Source organism: Pseudochaenichthys georgianus, chromosome 15 (genome assembly GCF_902827115.2).
Source record: "Pseudochaenichthys georgianus chromosome 15, fPseGeo1.2, whole genome shotgun sequence".
Classification (NCBI taxonomy): Eukaryota; Metazoa; Chordata; class Actinopteri; order Perciformes; family Channichthyidae; genus Pseudochaenichthys; species Pseudochaenichthys georgianus.
In genome coordinates this window covers 2,279,316-2,299,251 of record NC_047517.1, presented here as the reverse complement: position 1 = coordinate 2,299,251, position 19,936 = coordinate 2,279,316, and the positions used below count along the sequence as shown (strand labels likewise).

Here is a 19,936-nt window from a genome sequence, read left to right as displayed (position 1 = left end):
ACAGAGTATTCCTACACTCTGGTACTTCTACTTTTACTCAAGTACAAGATCTGAGTACTTCTACTCAAGTACAACATCTGAGTACTTCTACTTTTACTACAAGATCTGAGTACTTCTACTTTCACTACAAGATCTGAGTACTTCTACTTTTACTCAAGTACAAGATCTGGCCGATATTCCGCATTTGACCGATTATCGGTATCGGCCTTTTTTTTTTATCAAATTGCCGATACAACTTTGGCTCTGATGTGGACGTTTCTCTGGCTGCAGTAGTGATGGGTCGTTCGCGAACGATTCGTTCTTTTTGAACGAATGTTTGAAGTGAACGAGATTAACTGATTCCTCCCACAAAACAATGTGTTTGTTTGAGTCGCCGCCTTCCGCCAAAAGCTAAAGCTCCCGTTAGGGCCCCTCCGAAATACTGGATGGTCCATCTACACAGAATTGGACTCAGTTAGACAACTACCACAAATACAATTAAGTACTTTACTGTTGGACTCAGTACTAGTTGGACTTCTACCACAAGTAGGCTACTATGAAGTTATTTTACTGTGTACTTTCAGTTATTCTCTGTCAAACTCTTGTGGCAGAAAATCATTTTATCTCTCATCAAATATATCACTTCACTTCATCACTTCAACTATGAGAGACAGAATGGGGGGAAAGAATCCAGGAAATCACATTGTAGGATTTTTAATGAATGAATTGGTAAATTCCTCGGTAAAATAAGTATTTGATCACCTACAAACAAACAAGATTTCTGGCTCTCACAGACCTGTAACTTCTTCTTCTTTAAGAGCCTCCTCTGTCCTCCACTGGTTAACTGTATTAATGGCACCTGTTTGAACTCGTTATCAGTATAAAAGACACCTGTCCACAACCTCAAACAGTCACACTCCAAACTCCACTATGGCCAAGACCAAAGAGCTGTCAAAGGACACCAGAAACAAAATGGTAGACCTGCACCAGGCTGGGAAGACTGAATCTGCAATAGGTAAGCAGCTTGGTGTGAAGAAATCAACTGTGGGAACAATTATTAGAAAATGTAAGACATACAAGACCACTGATAATCTCCCTCGATCTGGGGCTCCACGCAAGATCTCACCCCGTGGGGTCAAAGTGATCACAAGAGCGGTGAGCAAAGATCCCAGAACCACACGGGGGGACCTAGTCAATGACCTGCAGAGAGCTGGGCCCAAAGTAACAAAGGCTACCATCAGTAACACACTACGCCGCCAGGGACTCACATCCTGCAGTGCCAGACGTGTCCCCCTGCTTAAGCCAGTACATGTCCAGGCCCGTCTGAAGTTTGCTAGAGAGCATTTAGATGATCCAGAAGAGGATTGGGAGAATGTCATATGGTCGGATGAAACCAAAATATAACTTTTTGGTAAAAACTCAACTAGACGTGTTTGGAGGAGAAAGAATACTGAGTTGCATCCAAAGAACACCTACTGTGAAACATGGGGGTGGAAACATCATGCTTTGGGGCTGTTTCTCTGCAAAGGGACCAGGACGACTGATCCGTGTAAAGGAAAGAATGAATGGGGACCATGTATCGTGAGATTTTGAGTGACAACCTCCTTCCATCAGCAAGGGCATTGAAGATGAAACGTGGCTGGGTCTTTCAGCATGACAATGATCCCAAACACACCACCCGGGCAACGAAGGAGTGGCTTCGTAAGAAGCATTTCAAGGTCCTGGAGTGGCCTAGCCAGTCTCCAGATCTCAACCCCATAAAAAATATTTGGAGGGAGTTGAAGGTCTGTGTTGCCCAGCGACTAGGGTTGGGTACCGAGAACCGGTTCCGGTTCGGGAACCGGTTCCAACATTTCGATTCCAACGGCATAATTTAGACATGTGAATTTGGGTTCCGCTTTTCGATGCCTGAGGAAATGTTTCTCGCCGCTCTCCGTAGCCTACAATTCCTACAGCGTAACCTGAGACCAGGGCCGGCCCGTCGCACTGGCGTTATAGATGTTCGCCTAGGGCGCCAGATCTGTGGAGGCGCTGCGCTGACAGCTCTGGGAGAAACATTTTTTTTTTGACCGTTGGTGCTCATCCTAATTTGCGGCCTTGATGTAACAACATTCATAATTAAGTAAATGTAACACCCTTTTCATCCCGGTTACACTTTTCATTTGCCCTGTACGATGGGCGCTGTAAGTGATGAAAATGGGGCATGTTGGCTTATCTGGCACACAGCCAAAGTGCGAGTGAGCATGGGAGCGAGCGAAGGAGAAAGGGACCGGTACGCGCTGTTGTTATTAGCATCTGGTGCTAGCTGCTCTAACGGATATTAGAAGAAGATGTTTCTACAATGATGTGGAGGGAGAGTCCTCTCCAGTCAGACTGAGTGGCTGATAACTACAGCTCAGTGAGGTAAAGGACTCTGAGTGTTTAGATCAGGGGTGGGGAACCTCCGGCCCCCGGGCCGTATACGGCCCGCGAGACCATTTGGTGTGGCCCTCGAGGTAATTTATGAACACACGCAAAAAAGAAAACAATTAAAGAAATTTAGCCTGCAAAATAATTAAACAAGTGAGTGCCTGTTTTTCCTGGCCATGGTCAGGGTCCTTGAACACAACACAAGCCTAACGTGTCATCACGTGGTATATATCTCGTCTGACAGGGGTGTAGTTCTGACGGGGAGCAGTGAGCACCAGAACGCAGCTCCGCTCTGGCACTTCCAAAAATTGCAGTCCCCATAAGGAGCCGTACACATGCTGCAGTTGTTGCGTGGCTGTGTCTTAGTTGTAAGCCCAGTGGCGATCTGTCATACTGATCATACAGTCAATAACTTTGTTGTTATTAGCATCTGGTTAGCTAGCTATGCTAACGAATATAAGAAGCTTTTTCTACAACCAGTGAGGCAAAGGCACATCTTTATATGATCATTATAGTTATAAAAAAATAAGAGAATAAAGTAAACAGGTATAAAATACTATATGACAGTAAAATAAAGTTGTTATTAATAAACAAGAATACAGTTTGAAAGGGGAGTGATTTGTAAAACATCCATAAAGAAAAAGAAAATCTGCTTACAGTTATGTTTCATATTGGTGTTGAGAGATGTATCCATAGATCTAATGTTGCTCTCAAAGTGCACCAGATTGATGATTTTAACTTCAACATTTAAAAAATAAATAAAAATCTTCCCGGGGGTGCATGCCCCCGGACCCCCCTAGAGAAGGTTAGGTCCCCCCCTTTTAAATCATGTTCACATGGATAGGAAACTAAATAAATTTGGACACATCTTGTGTCCATATCTTTCTGTGTTGGTAGTCATGCCACCACCGTGCATGTGCATGCATGCGCGAGTCATGGTAAGATATCTGGATTAAGAGGTTGCTTTTTCTTTGCACAGCATGAAGGTGAAATGAGTGTGCTGTGATTTTAGTATTTTTAAGCAGAGGTCAATAATTTGTACGGCCCTTGGAGGATGTTGAAAACATTGAAATGGCCCTTGAGAGGAAAAAGGTTCCCCACCCCTGGTTTAGATAGTTCACTTTAGTCTAAGTTATCTCAGTTATCTCAAACGTTCCAATATATACTATAGGACAGTAAACCAACCATATCGTTTTAAACGAGAGATAAAAAAATATGCATAAATAAAATAGTAAAATAAGATATTAATGAACAACAAAAATAAAATACGTTACATGTATTACAAGTATTTGTTATTGGCTATGGTAGGTGAGTGGTTATGTTCACATACTTATTTAATTATTAAAATGTAAACCGATCTTTTTCATATGGGTGTTTAGAGTTGTACCCCCTCGATCTAGTCTCTAGTAATTCTGATTAAACCAGATTGAAGCATTTTACTTTAAAATGTTCAAACATTTCTTCCCGGTATGCCTGAGAAGGCAGATATGCTTGTTTTTCTCAACAAGAACTGTTTTTAAATGGGGGGGGGGGGGGGTTTCCTTTAAAAGTTGCACTGTTGTAGCTTCAGTGGTTCTCAGGTTACAGTTACATAGCAGTGAATATAAACAGACTGATTAATGTGAATATTACTGTAAACTAACCCGTGTAAAAGTTTCTCGAATAAATGTAATTTTTTTGGTGGAAGAAGCATGCATCATTTTTTTACCCTGCCCCTCAAATAATCGGAATTGAGAACCGTTAAGAACCGTAATCGAAAAGTAGAATCGGAATCGTGAAAATTCAAACGATACCCAACCCTACCAGCGACAGCCCCAAAACATCACTGCTCTATAGGAGATCTGCATGGAGGAATGGGCCAAAATACCAGCAACAGTGTGTGAAAACCTTGTGAAGACTTACAGAAAACGTTTGACCTCTGTCATTGCCAACAAAGGGTATATAATAAAGTATTGAGATGAACTTTTGTTATTGACCAAATACTTATTTTCCACCATAATTTGCAAATAAATTCTTTAAAAATCAGACAATGTGATTTTCTGGATTTTTCTTTCTCATTCTGTCTCTCATAGTTGAGGTATACCTAGGATGAAAATTACAGGCCTCTCATCTTTTTAAGTGGGAGAACTTGCACAATTGGTGGCTGACTAAATACTCTTTTGCCCCACTGTAGATACGCTCCTCTGAAATGATTGTCCCCTGCAATTATTATTATTATCCCTCATCGAGTTCGCTATTCAGCTTGCTTAAACAAACGTAACATGCAACGTTAGCCTAATCTAAAACGCTCTACTACGGCGTACCTTTCATGTACTCTCCCATCGTTATTTTTTGTGGGCTTGACCCTCGTCTTAGCCATGGCTTGCATTTGTCTTCTTCTACTAGCCAACGCTCGTTGAAAAGGCAATTAAGCTTGCTCAGACTTCTTTATTTTCTTTTAATCTAAAAAGCGAAGTAAAGCATTTACAATTCCAAGCACTTTATCCCAAATTCAAGCACCATTCCCAAAATTCAAGCTCTTTTCAAACCTTGAAAACACCTTGTACAATTTCAAGCATTTTCAAGGATTTCCACCACCCATACGAACCCTGTAACTTATCTCGTGCCCTCATTGGTCATGTGCGCGTTCGTGTGTGTTGGAGGAGGGGCTCTGTAAGGAAGTTGCAGATTTTTTCCGGCTGTGTATTTTCAAATTCTAGCGCACTCCAGCTGGTTTACCTACCTACCTCTAATTTTCTTTCATAGTAGATATATAAGTCACACTTCTTCAAAAACAATTTGAATAACCTACTTTAAAAATGGTTGAATATGTTGTCTTAACGCTAAGAAATAAATATCAGCCAAATTAATTATTATATTGTTTTTTATACTCATAATTGTAATCTAATCTAATCTTGGCCTTTTCACACCTAATATTCAACATTTATTTATTATATACAATCAGTGTACATCTAACACATAATCAAATGGGCATGGTTTGCTAATCTTCAATTAGTTAAACTATGGTTTTACCCTAAACCAGTATATCACTGCAACCCAACAGGAAATACGCTTAAACAGTAAACCTTGTAAGACTGGCAATATTTGTTAGTCTGAAACAAATGAGCACTAACAGCTCCAGTGAGGTATTATTACCAGGAGCTCCAAAGCAGTTAGCTTGTAGCCTGTGTTAGCATGTAGCCTGTGTTAGCTTGTAGCCTGTGTTAGCGTGTAGCCTGTGTTAGCGTGTAGCCTGTGTTAGCGTGTAGCCTGTTAGCATACCTTGCAGCAGCGGGCACCAGCAGCTGCTCCACAGAGTCTGAGAGTCCGCCTCGATCCTCCGGCCGGCCGCCTCCAGGTGGCGTTGCTCCTCCGCCCAGGAGCTGTAGATGCTGGCAGCCCGGGTGTGCAGTGTGTGCATCAGATCCAGAAGCTGAACAAAACATACACACACCAATGTTTACAATAACTCCACGTTTGGCTTTCGAGATCTACAGTTTAGGTCTAAATGTATAGAGACACATGAAGACTAGGTGTACTGTATATGGAGTGTCAGGTTTAATCATTTACTACAACAAACATGCATCGGGTCAGTCACCAATGATTTATGAAGCCCTTCAAACATCTGGGTCATTGAACATATTGTATATGTTTTCTTACAATCAGTTGACCTTTTACTCCTTTTATGCATTAGCTACTAATCAATTAAAGACTGCATGTATCAAAGTAAAGATATACAGAGTTACGCATCAGTCCTAAACTGTTTTCAGAATTATAATTTATTCAGAATTCCCTTATAACTAATAACCGTCTGAAAATAATTATAATGGCAACATGATAACAATACTCTTGACTGGTATTATCGTCCAGCCTTACATTCACACACAACCCAACACCAGAAACGACAGGGATACTGTCAGGCAGGTGCATTGCTCCGTTCAAATAATGACATGGTTGTATAAGCTATTTTGACAGCTCTAATGAAAGATTAAATATGCAACATTTTCAATTCTTTCATTATAGACATGTACACCTGCCGTAGAGGTCCATTTGTGAGCCAAATCTTTTTGATTTCCCAAAAACCTCTTGATGCTACGACCATATTCACCAAAAGCTCCGTTTACCAAGCCACTGAGCAGAGAGCTGCTTTGAATCAATCATTTTAGATCTGCTTAATGAAGCTAAACCCCCCCCACCCTGAAACAAGAAGCTGGGCCTCCATCATGAGAGGCAGAAAGGTAGAGACTGCTGTGGTACTTACGTCCTGACTAACCTGTAATGACACCGTGTGGTAGCTGGCCGGCACTCCCTCGTCCTCCTCCTCGTCGCTATGGGAACGTGATGGACGCTGGCTGGACACCCGGCTGCCCCCTCGCCTCGTGCCTCCTCCCCCCTCCTTGTCTCTCCCCCCTGCCTTCTTCCTCATCCGGGATTTGGACGAGTCGTACTTGTGGCTCTTCTTCTTGTCGTGGTTGCGGTAACCTAAGGGAGCAAATAATCAAATGAGATACAGATCTTTAGTATTTAGGATATAAAACTAGAGGCAGAGGAGGTGATTCTTTCCTTGGGGGGGGTTGGATCTGACCCTTGAATGCCGTTTGATGGCTATAACTATGGTACCGACCTCTACGTTTTTCTAGCATTCCAAAAGCGCCTGACTCATCTCTTCTGATTTCAAGTCTTCCCAAAGATGTTCAGGTGAGTTGAGGTATGCTGAGCAAAGAGGAAACACACTCCAATAGACCTGCAGAAGCTTTAATGCATTTCTGTGATGGCAGCGAAGTTATTTTTTGAGTGAAGGTCACACTCATCTCATAACAGTTTGGAGAACACCTTGAAAATGTATAGACGCATGCATTCTCCAGCATCTGCACTAATGTACCTATGTCTTAAATGTATTATCTTTTTAATTAACACACAATCTATTGCTCCTCTGTTGCTCTCCTCGAGGTTTCTTCCATTTCCCATTAACTGTGGGGTTTCTTTGGAAGTTCTTCCTTGTCCGATGTGAGGGTCCAAGGACAGAGGGTGTCGTATTCATATTCTGTACAAGTGGTAATGTCCACGGAGACAAATGTACACTGAACAAAAATATAAATGCAACACTTTTGTTTTTGCTCCCATTTTTCATGAGATGAACTCAAAGATCTAAAACATTTTCTATATTACACAAAATAACAATTTCTCTCAAATATTGTTCACAAATCTGAAAGAATCTGTGATAGTGAGCACTTCTCCTTTGCCGAGATAATCCATCCCACCTCACAGGTGTGGCATATCAAGATGCTGATTAGACAGCATGATTATTGCACAGGTGTGCCTTAGGCTGGCCACAATAAAAGGCTACTCTGAAACGTGCAGTTTTGCTTTATTGGGGGTGTCTGGGGGGGTCCGAAAACCAGTCAGTATCTGGTGTGACCACCATTTGCCTCACGCAGTGCAACACATCTCCTTGGCATAGAGTTGATCAGGTTGTTGATTGTGGCCTGTGGAATGTTGGTCCACTCCTCTTCAATGGCTGTGCCAAGTTGCTGGATATTGGCAGGAACTGGAACACGCTGTCGTATACGCCGATCCAGAGCATCCCAAACATGCTCAATGGGTGACATGTCCGGTGAGTATGCTGGCCATGCAAGAACTGGGATGTTTTCAGCCTAGGAATTGTGTACAGATCCTTGCAACATGGGGCCGTGCATTATCATGCTGCAACATGAGGTGATGGTCGTGGATGAATGGCACAACAATGGGCCTCAGGATCTCGTCACGGTATCTCTGTGCATTCACAATGCCATCAATAAAATGCACCTGTGTTCGTCGTCCATAACATACGCCTGCCCATACCATAACCCCACCACCACCATGGGCCACTCCATTCACAACATTGACATCAGAAAACCGCTCACCCACACGACGCCACACGCGCTGTCTGCCATCTGCCCTGAACAGTGAAAACCGGGATTCATCCGTGAAGAGAAAACCTCTCCAACGTGCCAGACGCCATCGAATGTGAGCATTTTCCCACTCAAGTCGGTTACGACGACGAACCGGAGTCAGGTGGAGACCCCGATGAGGACGACGAGCATGCAGATGAGCTTCCCTGAGACGGTTTCTGACAGTTTGTGCAGAAATTCTTTGGTTATGCAAACCCATTGTTGCAGCAGCTGTCCGAGTGGCTGGTCTCAGACGATCTTGGAGGTGAACATGCTGGATGTGGAGGTCCTGGGCTGGTGTGGTTACACGTGGTCTGCGGTTGTGAGGCCGGTTGGATGTACTGCCAAATTCTCTGAAACGCCTTTGGAGACGGCTTATGGTAGAGAAATGAACATTCAATTCACGGGCAACAGCTCTGGTGGACATTCCTGCTGTCAGCGTGCCAATTGCACGCTCCCTCAAAACTTGCGACATCTGTGGCATTGTGCTGTGTGATAAAACTGAACATTTTAGAGTGGCCTTTTATTGTGGCCAGCCTAACGGTACGTCCACACAGCAGCTTCAGAAGAAACTTCCACCGCTTCTCTGCCCATTGACTTTGAATGGGGATGACGTCACTTTGCCTCGCTTTTCGCCGAACTGCATTGTGGGGGAGCGAAGCGAAGACTTCCAGGATGTCCAGGATCTCCAGGATTCAAAAGTTGAGCAATGTTCAACTTTTGAAGCTGAGCTGGAAGCGCCAGCCAATCAAACACGTTTATGCAAATCTGACAGTAGAAGCGCTAGCCAATCAAACCGCGTGTAAGCAGGGAGAACCAGACCGCAGTTCATTTCCTCATATTCCAAACGAGAAATTACGGTAGCAAATCACCCGGTTCTTTACGACCAGAACTATTAACGGGATACAAACCGGAGGAACCAGGCATGGAGGGAGGTGGCAGAGACAGTGGGTGAAACTGGTAAGTTTTCGCCTGTTTGGGGAGTTTATATATATATATATTGCTCACTTAAAATCCCCGGGGTTTTTTGCTTTGTATGTCGGGGGCGGGAGATTCATGTGATTGGTTGTTGGTCGCATTGCTGGCAAAAAATCCCCAAGCTGTCAGACACGCCCAGCTCCAAGATTTTCAAGATTTTTGAAAAGCTGCTGTGTGGACGTACCGTAAGGCACACCTGTGCAATAATCATGCTGTCTAATCAGCATCTTGATATGCCACACATGTGAGGTGGGATGGATTATCTCGGCAAAGGAGAAGTGCTCACTATCACACATTTTTTCAGATTTGTGAACAATACTTGAGAGAAATGGTTATTTTGTGTATATAGAAAATGTTTTAGATCTTTGAGTTCATCTCATGAAAAATGGGAGCAAAAACAAAAGTGTTGCATTTATATTTTTGTTCAGTGTAAAATATGTGATATTGGGCTATATAAAAACAATGATTGATTGATTGAGCTAATGATGGGCCTGCCTACGGTGCTGCTGTGTGAAGCAGACCTATAGTCACACTCCAGGTGTATTAGGCCAGAGAGTGGATCGGATTCTGAAGACACTGCAAAGACTCGGTGACAAACATCAAACTCAATATGTTCACTACAAGCCATTGTTACTGGCATGCAGCCGTTGCACACACCCAAGTGTTCAATGTTTTTTCATGCAAACACATTTCTTTCAGTGCAGGTGTTGCACTTTCTATTAGTATCTCATACAGATTTGCGCCGTGCCTCAGCCCAGTGCTTTGATCGACCCATCGCTTTTGTTGTCTACGTAAAGCTCTGTTGACAGCGTGTATCTAATGGCCTGGAGGGAGAAAATGAATAGGCCATCAGCTCAAGTGCACCACAGCCATTTCTCAAGCCTAATCCCTGCCATACTGCAGATCACAGCACAGGCAGGGATGAACGGAAACAGGGGAGGAAAACGTTTTAGGGGCAGATGACAAGGATGTTAAAGAGCTGAGAGAGGGTGAGGAATGTAGGGCAGGACACTGAGGTGGGGGGGGCTGGGGGGAGAGGACAGGCAGACTGAACATGGCTGCTGCTGTAAACATGGCTGCTGCTCTAAACAGGATGTACGATTTTGTACTTGTATTTCAGTCAAATGATTTCTACACACTGATACAACATTTGATTCATAAAACATCCTTTCTCTTAAAGTTATTGGAGTGTGTAAATGCAAGACTGGTGAATGTGTGCAGAAGTACCTGCCATATACTGGATATTTAGGTTAACACTCAGATAAGCCAAATACAATTATTTCTAAAAGACTATCTAACTTTTCTCTAAATAACTAATACCCAGTCAATAAGATGAATTTGAATCGCAGCCCTAATAAAAGGAACACTCAGGATGGATCAACAGTTTTAGATTGTGTTCCGTTTGCTCCGACACTTCACATACTTAATGGAAAGCCTGCATTACAAGGTGGGGACATGGAGTCTCTGACTCTGCTGACGGATTGGACCAATATCATTATGAGCCTGTCTCATAAATCCCCAGCTTCAGGATGTGCAGTACTAAATCACCCTGTAATGAGTGAAGCTAAATGGTGCCTCACATGGAGGACCTATTGAAGCTTCTGCTCACAAGCTGTAACACTATCCAGTTACTATCTACTTGTAATCATCTCTGGGTACTTTTATATCTTTATCCGAGTGCCTTCTTTTAGCTCCCGTGACATTTCAAATGTCTCACCTCCGTTGAGACTGGCCTCCACAAACACTCGTATAGCGCGGACACACAGCTCAAAGTTATCAGGGGTGACATGGGCTGCGTCACGGACGATGAAGGACAGCGTCTCCACACACTTGATGAGAGACTTGGTGTCATGCTGGCCCAGGTCCTGACCCAGAGTCAGACTGTACTGGTTGACCAGGGGGTTATTGAGCTGAGCTTTAGAGTTCGCTGCAGTGTCATCTTTCCCAACCTGAAACACAGACAGACCACAGAAATATAAATTAACAGCAGTAGCTGGACACCTGATTCAACAGTCTATGCTTTTCATTAATGTATTACGCGTATACAGCATTTGTAAACTTTACTCTAATTACATTTTTTATATGAAGTATCTTGGTTTCTTCTTTTCTAAGGTTACATTGTGACGTGTGTGCGTGTGTGTGTGTGTGTGTGTGTGTGTGTGTGTGTGTGTGTGTGTGTGTGTGTGTGTGAGTGTGTGAGTGAGTGTGTGTGTGTGTGTACCAGGAGCCAGCCGCTGCTTGCTACATCCAGGTCTGTGGCAGAGCGAGGGACCCTGGTCTTGCTGTGCTCCGTGTAGACTCCTGAGTCTGAGGTGTAGCCGCGCTCTGAGTCCACTTCGCTGACATGATGAGACGCCAGCTCGCTGTCCGACTGCGCCCCTGCACACACACACACACACACACACACACACACACACACACACACACACACACACACACACACACACACACACACACACACACACACACACACACACACACACACACACACACACACACACACACACACACACACACACACACACACACACACACACACACACACACACACACACACACACACACACACACACACACACACACACACACACACACACACACACACACATTAGAATTTCACTGGGTACAAAATAACAAGGTCTCGTTGTGTAATGGATAATCCACAGCCTTTATGGGTTCACAGACAAAACATGTTGGGACAATCTGTTAAACCCTTAAATAGGAAATCAAATGTACTTTTTGGGAATATAAACTGAATGCTGTTTTCTACATTACACTTATATTAGGCTGTTATCGCACCAATATTACACATGAATACATCCCCATTGTTACAACCATATCAATCCATTATTAGAACCATGTTACACCCATAATACATGGTTATTACATCCGTATTACACCCATGTTGTACACATGGAGCTTGTGAAATGACTGCTTCTCCTAGGATACAGAAACCGTGTAAGGGTTGCATCATCTTATTTCATATTTTCAATGTTTTTTTAATCCGTTTACCAACCAATGAGGTTTAGCATACATATGCTAGTACTGTGCTTTGAACTTCTTTTAGGGATTAACGGCTGCTTATTATAAACTCAATCAGTCCGAGGGAAATGTCTGTAGTCCAATACATTTATTAAAAATGATTGGCTTTAAGTTTAAGAAGTATTACTGGTGCCAAAGAATGCGTAATAAAAATGGTGTTCATCAGTGTAACACGTTTTATTCGATGTGGAGAGACATATACCTGCGTCGTGGTCGCTTTGGGTGGAGGAGAGCTGGAAGGAGGCGGGAGGTTTGACTCCAGCTCCGATGCACTCCAGCAGGGAGAAGAGTGTGAACCAGTCGTTGGTGCAGTGGATGTTGGCTGCGTTAGTCTTCAGTAGCTCATGGAGGCCATAGGCCACCTCCCTGCTGACCCGGGACAGGACGTGAGGCTTCATCATCAGCAGGAGGCGCAGTGAGTGGAGGACCTGCGGGGCACATGGAGAGACCATCAGGGGGTAACATATGCAATATAATTACTTTAGGTCAAATACAGGATTTTCAATTATTTTGACTAAAGTACTACTTTGCGGATCACTTCAACAGTAACGTTGTCTTCCTACTGTAGCTGCGTATATTTGATCTGAAGTAGTGGATCATCATGGCTGCTGCAACAACAACAACAACCCCTCACCACTCTGATGCAGAGCCTCCATTTGAAATGTTACTGATATTTTATGATTCCAACATCAAGTCACACAAAAGGTCACACACTGTACACACATTGTTAGTCAAATGTCCTCCTCTACATGCGTTCTTTATTACTCAATTCATTTTAAACAGCCACACACATTGGACATATTCCAATGTTATAAGTCAACATTTAATTATGAAATCTATCCAAAAAAACTATTTAAACAGGTAAGATGTTTAGAGGATAGTATGGAGTATTTTAAATTAACTTCAAGTCATTGAAATATATTGAATGCTGTATTCAGAGTTCAACCTGTGTATTTGTACATATACACAGACCAACACACATACAAGAAGACATGCAAAGCTGATTGCTCAGTATTAGGTCAGGGGGTTTAAATGTAGGTCACCCTCCTAGTAAGAGGTCAGGTCAGCATTAAATTACCTTCTTATCAGGACACATGTCACAGAGCCTTTGTTTGGACACAATGCAGGACTGCTGACGATGTTAGTGTTCAGACAGTGGTCACATTGAAAAGTAGGTTTGACACAAAACATAAACACCTGCAGTCCACCTGTGAACCTTACTGTAGTACACCGTAGGTCATCAGCGCTGACAACATGACTCATCCCTATTGTCAGTGGCCACCTGTCACACACGACTGGATGTCAGATTAGCTCTGGGACCCTGGTGAAAGAGTGTTCCGATCAAGCAGATCACTGACCCTACATGTTGTGTCCCATTTATATTTGTTGTGCCATGAAAGCATTAAAGAGGAACAGGCTGGCGGATTTATCTTACTGTAAACTGTTATTTTCTCGTTCAAGGTTCGAGGCTTTTATTAGCCATACGTACACAGCTACAGTGTAGTTATGGTGATGAACGTCTTATGTCACAGGCTCCTCCATCAGTGCAACACAATACAAACATAGAAACAGAAGAAATAGTGCAAGACAATACAAATATACTCCAGTGAGTATTTGAGGCGGATGGATGCTTTGTTTGTCTGTGTACATGTACATGGGCTGCATGTGTGCCAGTCTTCCATTAATGAATACTGCTCTATACTCTTTGGCAGCATATTATTCACCAAGCACCTCTTTGTGAAACCTCGTTAGGAAGTATGTGAAGTATGTGTACCCAAGCTGTTTCAAGTTTACCGAATGACATGAATTAAAGATTAACCGCAGAGAATGCTCTTTCAGAGTCACAAATATTCAGATCATATTTAAGTGAATATCCTTTTCAATTTGCACTGACAAAACACAACATGTAAAGACTTTTAGGAACTGTGATGGACCATTTCTCAGATTTCTTAAAGACGGAATGATTCATCTAGACAGTAATACACAGATGAATCAGTAACTAACATATCATAGATTACAGGCCTTTTGGAAAGTAAATAGCATCTCTATAAAAGCCAGCTCCAGATGCAGCATGATGTATGTTTAAAGACAGATTTTAGACAGATGGTGCTTTAAGACCTGCTGGTCAAGGACATGAAGACACATGTCTGTGGAGCAGCATCAGCTGTTTGGATTTGAGCTGACCTTTCAGTGTGCTGACCTGAGATGATTATCTTAGCCTGTAACATCACACCAACCCTGCTGCTGCTGCTGCAGTGTGTGGGTCCATGTGTGTGTGTGTGTACACGTGTGTGTGTGTGTGTGTGTGTGTGTGTGTGTGTGTGTGTGTGTGTACACACGTGTGTGTGTGTATGTGTGTGTGTGTGTGTGTGTGTGTGTGTACGTGTGTGTGTGTGTACACGTGTGTGTGTGTGTGTGTGTGTGTATGTGTGTGTGTGTGTGTGTGGTGTGTACACACGTGTGTGTGTGTATGTGTGTGTGTGTGTGTGTGTGTGTGTGTGTGTGTGTACGTGTGTGTGTGTGTACACGTGTGTGTGTGTGTGTGTGGTATGTGTGTGTGTGTGTACGTGTGTGTGTGTGTGTGTGTACACGTGTGTGTGTGTGTGTGTGTGTGTGTGTGTGTGTATGTGTGTGTGTGTGTGCGTGTGTGTGTGTGTGCGTGCGTGCGTGCGTGCGTGCGTGTGTGTGTACCTGAGAGCTAATGTCTTCACGCCGCAGCAGTCGGATAGCGAGGCGGAGGAGTCCCACCACGGCCCTCTCCACCAGGAAGCAGCTCTCGTTGGGGTGAACACAGAGATGGCAGAGATGGTCCCGCACTGTCTGCCACACACATGACACACGGTCTCTACACACACACACACACACACACACACACACACACACACACACACACACACACACACACACACACACACACACACACACACACACACACACACACACACACACACACACACACACAGTAGTTATAAGATGGAACTGAGCGGTAAAGGTGTGGCTGACTGAGCGTCCTTCCTACCGGTTCTCCAGGATGATTCGCAGCAGCATCTCCAAGCAGAAGGCAGCATCCTCTTCATCATAGGTCTCTTCATCTGGGGTGACTGATATCAGAGCCTGAAGAGAGCAATGTGGTTTGTCTTTATGAATACACATTCCTAAGCACCAAGTACAGAGCAAGACATGGATGGAATACATATAGGTTAAAATAAATATGAATAACCTTCATCAGCTCCTGGAGAGACTCCAGCTGGAGAAACTTGCTCTCTGTGATCAGCTTTTCTGGGTCACATTGCTGGAAAGACACAAAAAGAGAAATGTCATATTAACACGGCGAAAGCTACATGAATGAGTGATGTCATGGAACAAATAATGCAGTCATTAAAACAAAGAATATGTAAGGCATGAGCCAGACGTTTTAAAACTATTCATAGACAGACTGATGACCAGGAGATAAAGAGAGAAGCAAAGGAACTGGAGATGCATTTATCTCACAGCAAGAAACATTGACGTATCAGCACAAAAACATAATAACTATCTATGGCATTAAAATACATCATTTATTTGTATTTCTTTGCCTTGGTATGACACATTACGGTGGTCCTTAAAACTGAAAGTCGGAAAGTCGAAGCTCCAACCCCCAGAATTCATTCTATTAGTCAAGAAAAGTCTCCTGGTGAGTTTAGCCTCAGTTGCAGCACCGTGCTGCTGGTGTGGCGGGGGAGGTCCATGGGGGGGGGGGTCCATGGGGGGGAGGTCCATGAGGGGGAGGTCCATGGGGGGGGGGGGTCCATGAGGGGGAGGTCCATGGGGGGGAGGTCCATGGGGGGGAGGTCCATGGGGGGGAGGTCCATGGGGGGGAGGTCCATGAGGGGGCGGTCCATGAGGGGGAGGTCCATGGGGGGGAGGGCCATGAGGGGGAGGTCCATGAGGGGGAGGTCCATGAGGGGGCGGTCCATGAGGGGGAGGTCCATGTTGTCAGATTGAGGAAAACAGTCACCAGGAGCGTTTTCTTGACTAACAGAATGAATTCTGGGGGATGGAGCTACGACTTTCCGAGTTTCAATTTGAAGGACTCCCCTACGTGAGGCTAAACTTCAAGGTTGATGAGGGAGGGGTAAATGTTGTTGGAATTTGAATAAAATTCACGAGGAGAGTTTTCTTGACTATCATAACAAATTCCAGAGGTTGGAGCTTAAAGTAAATGAATTAGAAAATGTCCATGGCACTAAGGACCACCCTAATACCACATGTTGTACTGCACACACCTTGATGCAGAGCAGGGCGGCCTGCTTGGCCTCCTGGTTCTCCGTGGACGGCCCTCTCAGTCCCGACTGCTCGGCTCCACTCAGAGTCAACCAGTTCACAAAACTCAGCACCGCCGACTCACCACTGACAAACAGATCACACTTTTAGGTTTACACTTTTGCCGCTAGTCCAGATTGTATTATGGAATACATTGTTCCTTATTATAAAAAGCTGTTTCTAGGAATCAAAGAGTACTAAATGAAAACATTTCAAAGGCTGGAGCGATAAAGAAACACATAAGTTTAGTTACAGCTCTGGAAAAAATGAATACACCACTGCAGCATTATCAGTTTCTCTGGTTTCACTATGTATACAGTAGGTATGTGTTTGAGTACAATAACAAAGATAGTATTTGATTCTATAAACTACTGACAACATTTCTCTGTGTTGGAATTCAACAAACACTCGAATGGAATGGCTGCCATACATGTAAAGATTGAGATTTAAGAACAATTTGTTCTTAATGTCAAGGGCAGTATACCTTGAAACATATCATACTGTGATAGCACGAACACATGTTCTCATGAACTTGGGTGAGATATGTGCTTACCGATTTGAAGGCGTTTCTTCTCTTTGAAGAGAGATTTTCCCATTGGGCTCCACGAAGTCCTCCACCTGAGGCAAGAAGCAGTGTTGAGCAGTGACCAGTAGATGGCAGCAGAACCTTTAGGACATTCTTTTCACTGAGGGCTACATACAGAGGAACATACAAGGGCGGGGCCCCTCACTAGAGGTGAGGTCAATTGCCTCATAAGTGAAGTTATAAGTTAGCTAAATCAAAATGAGTTAACTAAATTATTCTTGATACTTGAATATGCTATGAGAAAACAAACAGCCTATCACAGCTCTCCAGAGAGTTTCATTTAGTTTGTTACAAAAAGGTTTCGCAGCTCATCCCTTAAACCAGAAGCCTCAGTGGAAATATGAAGATTATATTTAATTGACAATCAATTCACTGTATTTGAAAAGTGGGCATACTAAAACATGAATACTACTATGTTATATATGTTCACAATATAAGACAAGCACACGTTTCAAGTGTGTCACACATTCCATTCTACTTTAAGAATGAGCTGAGGGCCATTTCAAAATGGACAACGGGCCACAGTTTCCCCCTGGGCCGTAGTTTGGACCCCCTGATGTATCTTCACACCCAGCACACTGACAGAGGGAAACAGTGTTTAGTGCTGACCTCCACCATGGCTTTGGGCAGCAGCTCGGCTCTGAACAGCTGGAGCATGGAGTCCATGATGTTCTTCCAGCCCTCCCTCAGGATGTTGCCGTGCCGATGGGCGAGGTCAAACACCGTCTTGGCTGCCGTCTGGGCCTTGTTGTTACTGCCGAACACTGTGGGGAGGTTCTCCACAGACTGCACAGGGAGAGGACACAGTCCTCAGTCACAGACATGCTCATACAGACTGCATCTGCTCTTCCCGCCCAAAGGACACCTTGCTTCCAACAGTGTCTTGTTTGTGCTTTGCTGTTATATAGATATTCCTACATTAAGGTGTGGGTTTATGGATACGTGTTGTTTTCCTTTTCTTTTCCCGTTGTTGTATCGTAGAGGATATGTGACAATGTTTTGCTCCACTCAGCTAGGGATTGGCTTTAGGAATAAAACATTTATAAAATGTTATTTAAACATGCTTTTTTATATATAAAATACTTCTATAAGTCTATTTTTGAGCTGACATTAAATATGTGCAGCACTGACAAATAACGAAAAAAGTAATTAAATTAAAAGACAACAAGTTATCAATATCAGATTTTCAGAGATAGGAGCAAAGCAATGCATGATCACAACCTCTGGCAGAGAACAATTCTTACAATGTCTTGATGTAGTTCAGGACGGGTTCTTCATTTGTAATTTATGTGAACAATATACTTTGGACTGCACTTTGTTGACATGTCAAACTGAAGTGTTGTGTCCACACCCTGCAGTGCTGAAACAGTGGAGCGTTAGCAGCACAGGACTCTGGGAGAGGCTCACCTCACTGCTCAGGGTGGTGAACTTGCAGAGGGAGATGATCAAATTGTCGAAAACATCACTGAAGCCATAGTGAGCCGCTATCATTGCACACTTCCTGCAAGGACAGAAACACATGATTACAGCATAACACCCACCTACAAACCATCCAGAACACATGGCAATCTGAGGGTGGCAGCGGTTGGTCTACTGTGGTATACGAGTAGATACCTTTCATTCCAGTTCGCACAGCATACATCTCAGAGGCCCCCTCCTCAGAGCACCAGTAAGCAGGGAGTCTTCCAGTGACTCGCTCCCTCGAGAAAGTGCTGAACTGTTCAAACCAGCCTTTGTGGAAAGACACGTATGCAGTTTCTAACAACTGCATACGTGTCTTTTTCGTGTGAATTTCTTTAGATACTTAGTATTAATGTAACACGACTTGTGACAGTAGGGGCCGGGGATGTAATTGCTCTACCTGCTGATCAACAGCGGCCCAAATATTAAAATGATGTGTGTGAGAGCCATTCAGGCGTATAACTATGTATGGTAAATGTTGATGTTGACAAGATAGTTGTATATTCTTTGAATTGAATTTAAATGAATGTAATAATCATGATTTATAATAATAATGTTTTGGTATTGTTTTGTATGCATCTACGTTTCATGGACTGTGCAAAGTTTTATTTGTATAACTGTTTCCGACCTTCTTGTATGCCGTAAAGCAGACTTCAGTGCGCTGGGCCAAGAGTTGAAAAAGCTGTTGCGCTAGTGAGACAATGATATCTGCAAGCGTGGAACGAAAAAGTCCGCTTTCGACCCTTGATAGGGTGATAGTACTTGTGTTTATTGACTGTATCCAGTTTAAACGCGTCTTTAAGTATGGATTTGGAATCTGTGTTATTGACATGAATAAACCCCAGAGACTTGTGAGTACGTTGGGTCTTCATTAAAGGTATTTGGACGCTTTCAAATGTGAATCAGAGCTTGACTTCCTGTGGCCTTAGAACAATGTGCTTTTGATAAACAGCCAGAACAGTTTTCCCTGTCCCGCCACATAGCTGCTGGCTCTGTACCTGAAGCCAGTGATGGCCTTCTGGATGATGTTCTCGTCAAGGCTCTTGTCGAAGACGTAGGAGAGGGCAGCGATGGTAGGACCCCAGGTCATGGTAAACAAGTCATGGTCGTAGCTGCCAGCAGGCAGGTGGAGGAAAATACCCTCAGGTGTGGCGCCTCGGTGTAGCAACACACTCCACACATAGTTATCCTTCACTAACCCCGACTGCTCATCAGGCATCACAATCTCCTCATTCCTACGGGGACAAACACCTCAGCTGTTATCTCCAAT

At 43.6% G+C, this 19,936-nt stretch overlaps 1 protein-coding gene across 2 annotated transcripts in view; it reads right to left on the bottom strand.

The window, feature by feature from the left end:
- Positions 1-19,936, bottom strand: part of gbf1 (golgi brefeldin A resistant guanine nucleotide exchange factor 1) — a 146,459-nt gene that overhangs the window by 11,605 nt on the left and 114,918 nt on the right. Inside the window, exons 22-34 of one of the 2 annotated variants that reach the window (XM_034100521.2) lie at positions 19,665-19,901; positions 18,613-18,706; positions 17,815-17,991; positions 17,173-17,237; positions 16,583-16,706; positions 15,538-15,609; positions 15,337-15,431; positions 15,009-15,162; positions 12,520-12,745; positions 11,497-11,654; positions 10,993-11,224; positions 6,629-6,849; positions 5,650-5,800 (exon numbers count right to left, since the gene is read on the bottom strand). In XM_034100521.2, coding sequence (XP_033956412.1) covers positions 5,650-5,800; positions 6,629-6,849; positions 10,993-11,224; positions 11,497-11,654; positions 12,520-12,745; positions 15,009-15,162; positions 15,337-15,431; positions 15,538-15,609; positions 16,583-16,706; positions 17,173-17,237; positions 17,815-17,991; positions 18,613-18,706; positions 19,665-19,901 — 2,006 coding nt within the window. The remainder of the gene's footprint in view (positions 1-5,649; positions 5,801-6,628; positions 6,850-10,992; positions 11,225-11,496; positions 11,655-12,519; positions 12,746-15,008; positions 15,163-15,336; positions 15,432-15,537; positions 15,610-16,582; positions 16,707-17,172; positions 17,238-17,814; positions 17,992-18,612; positions 18,707-19,664; positions 19,902-19,936) is intronic. The other variant, XM_034100523.2, reaches the window with a different exon arrangement.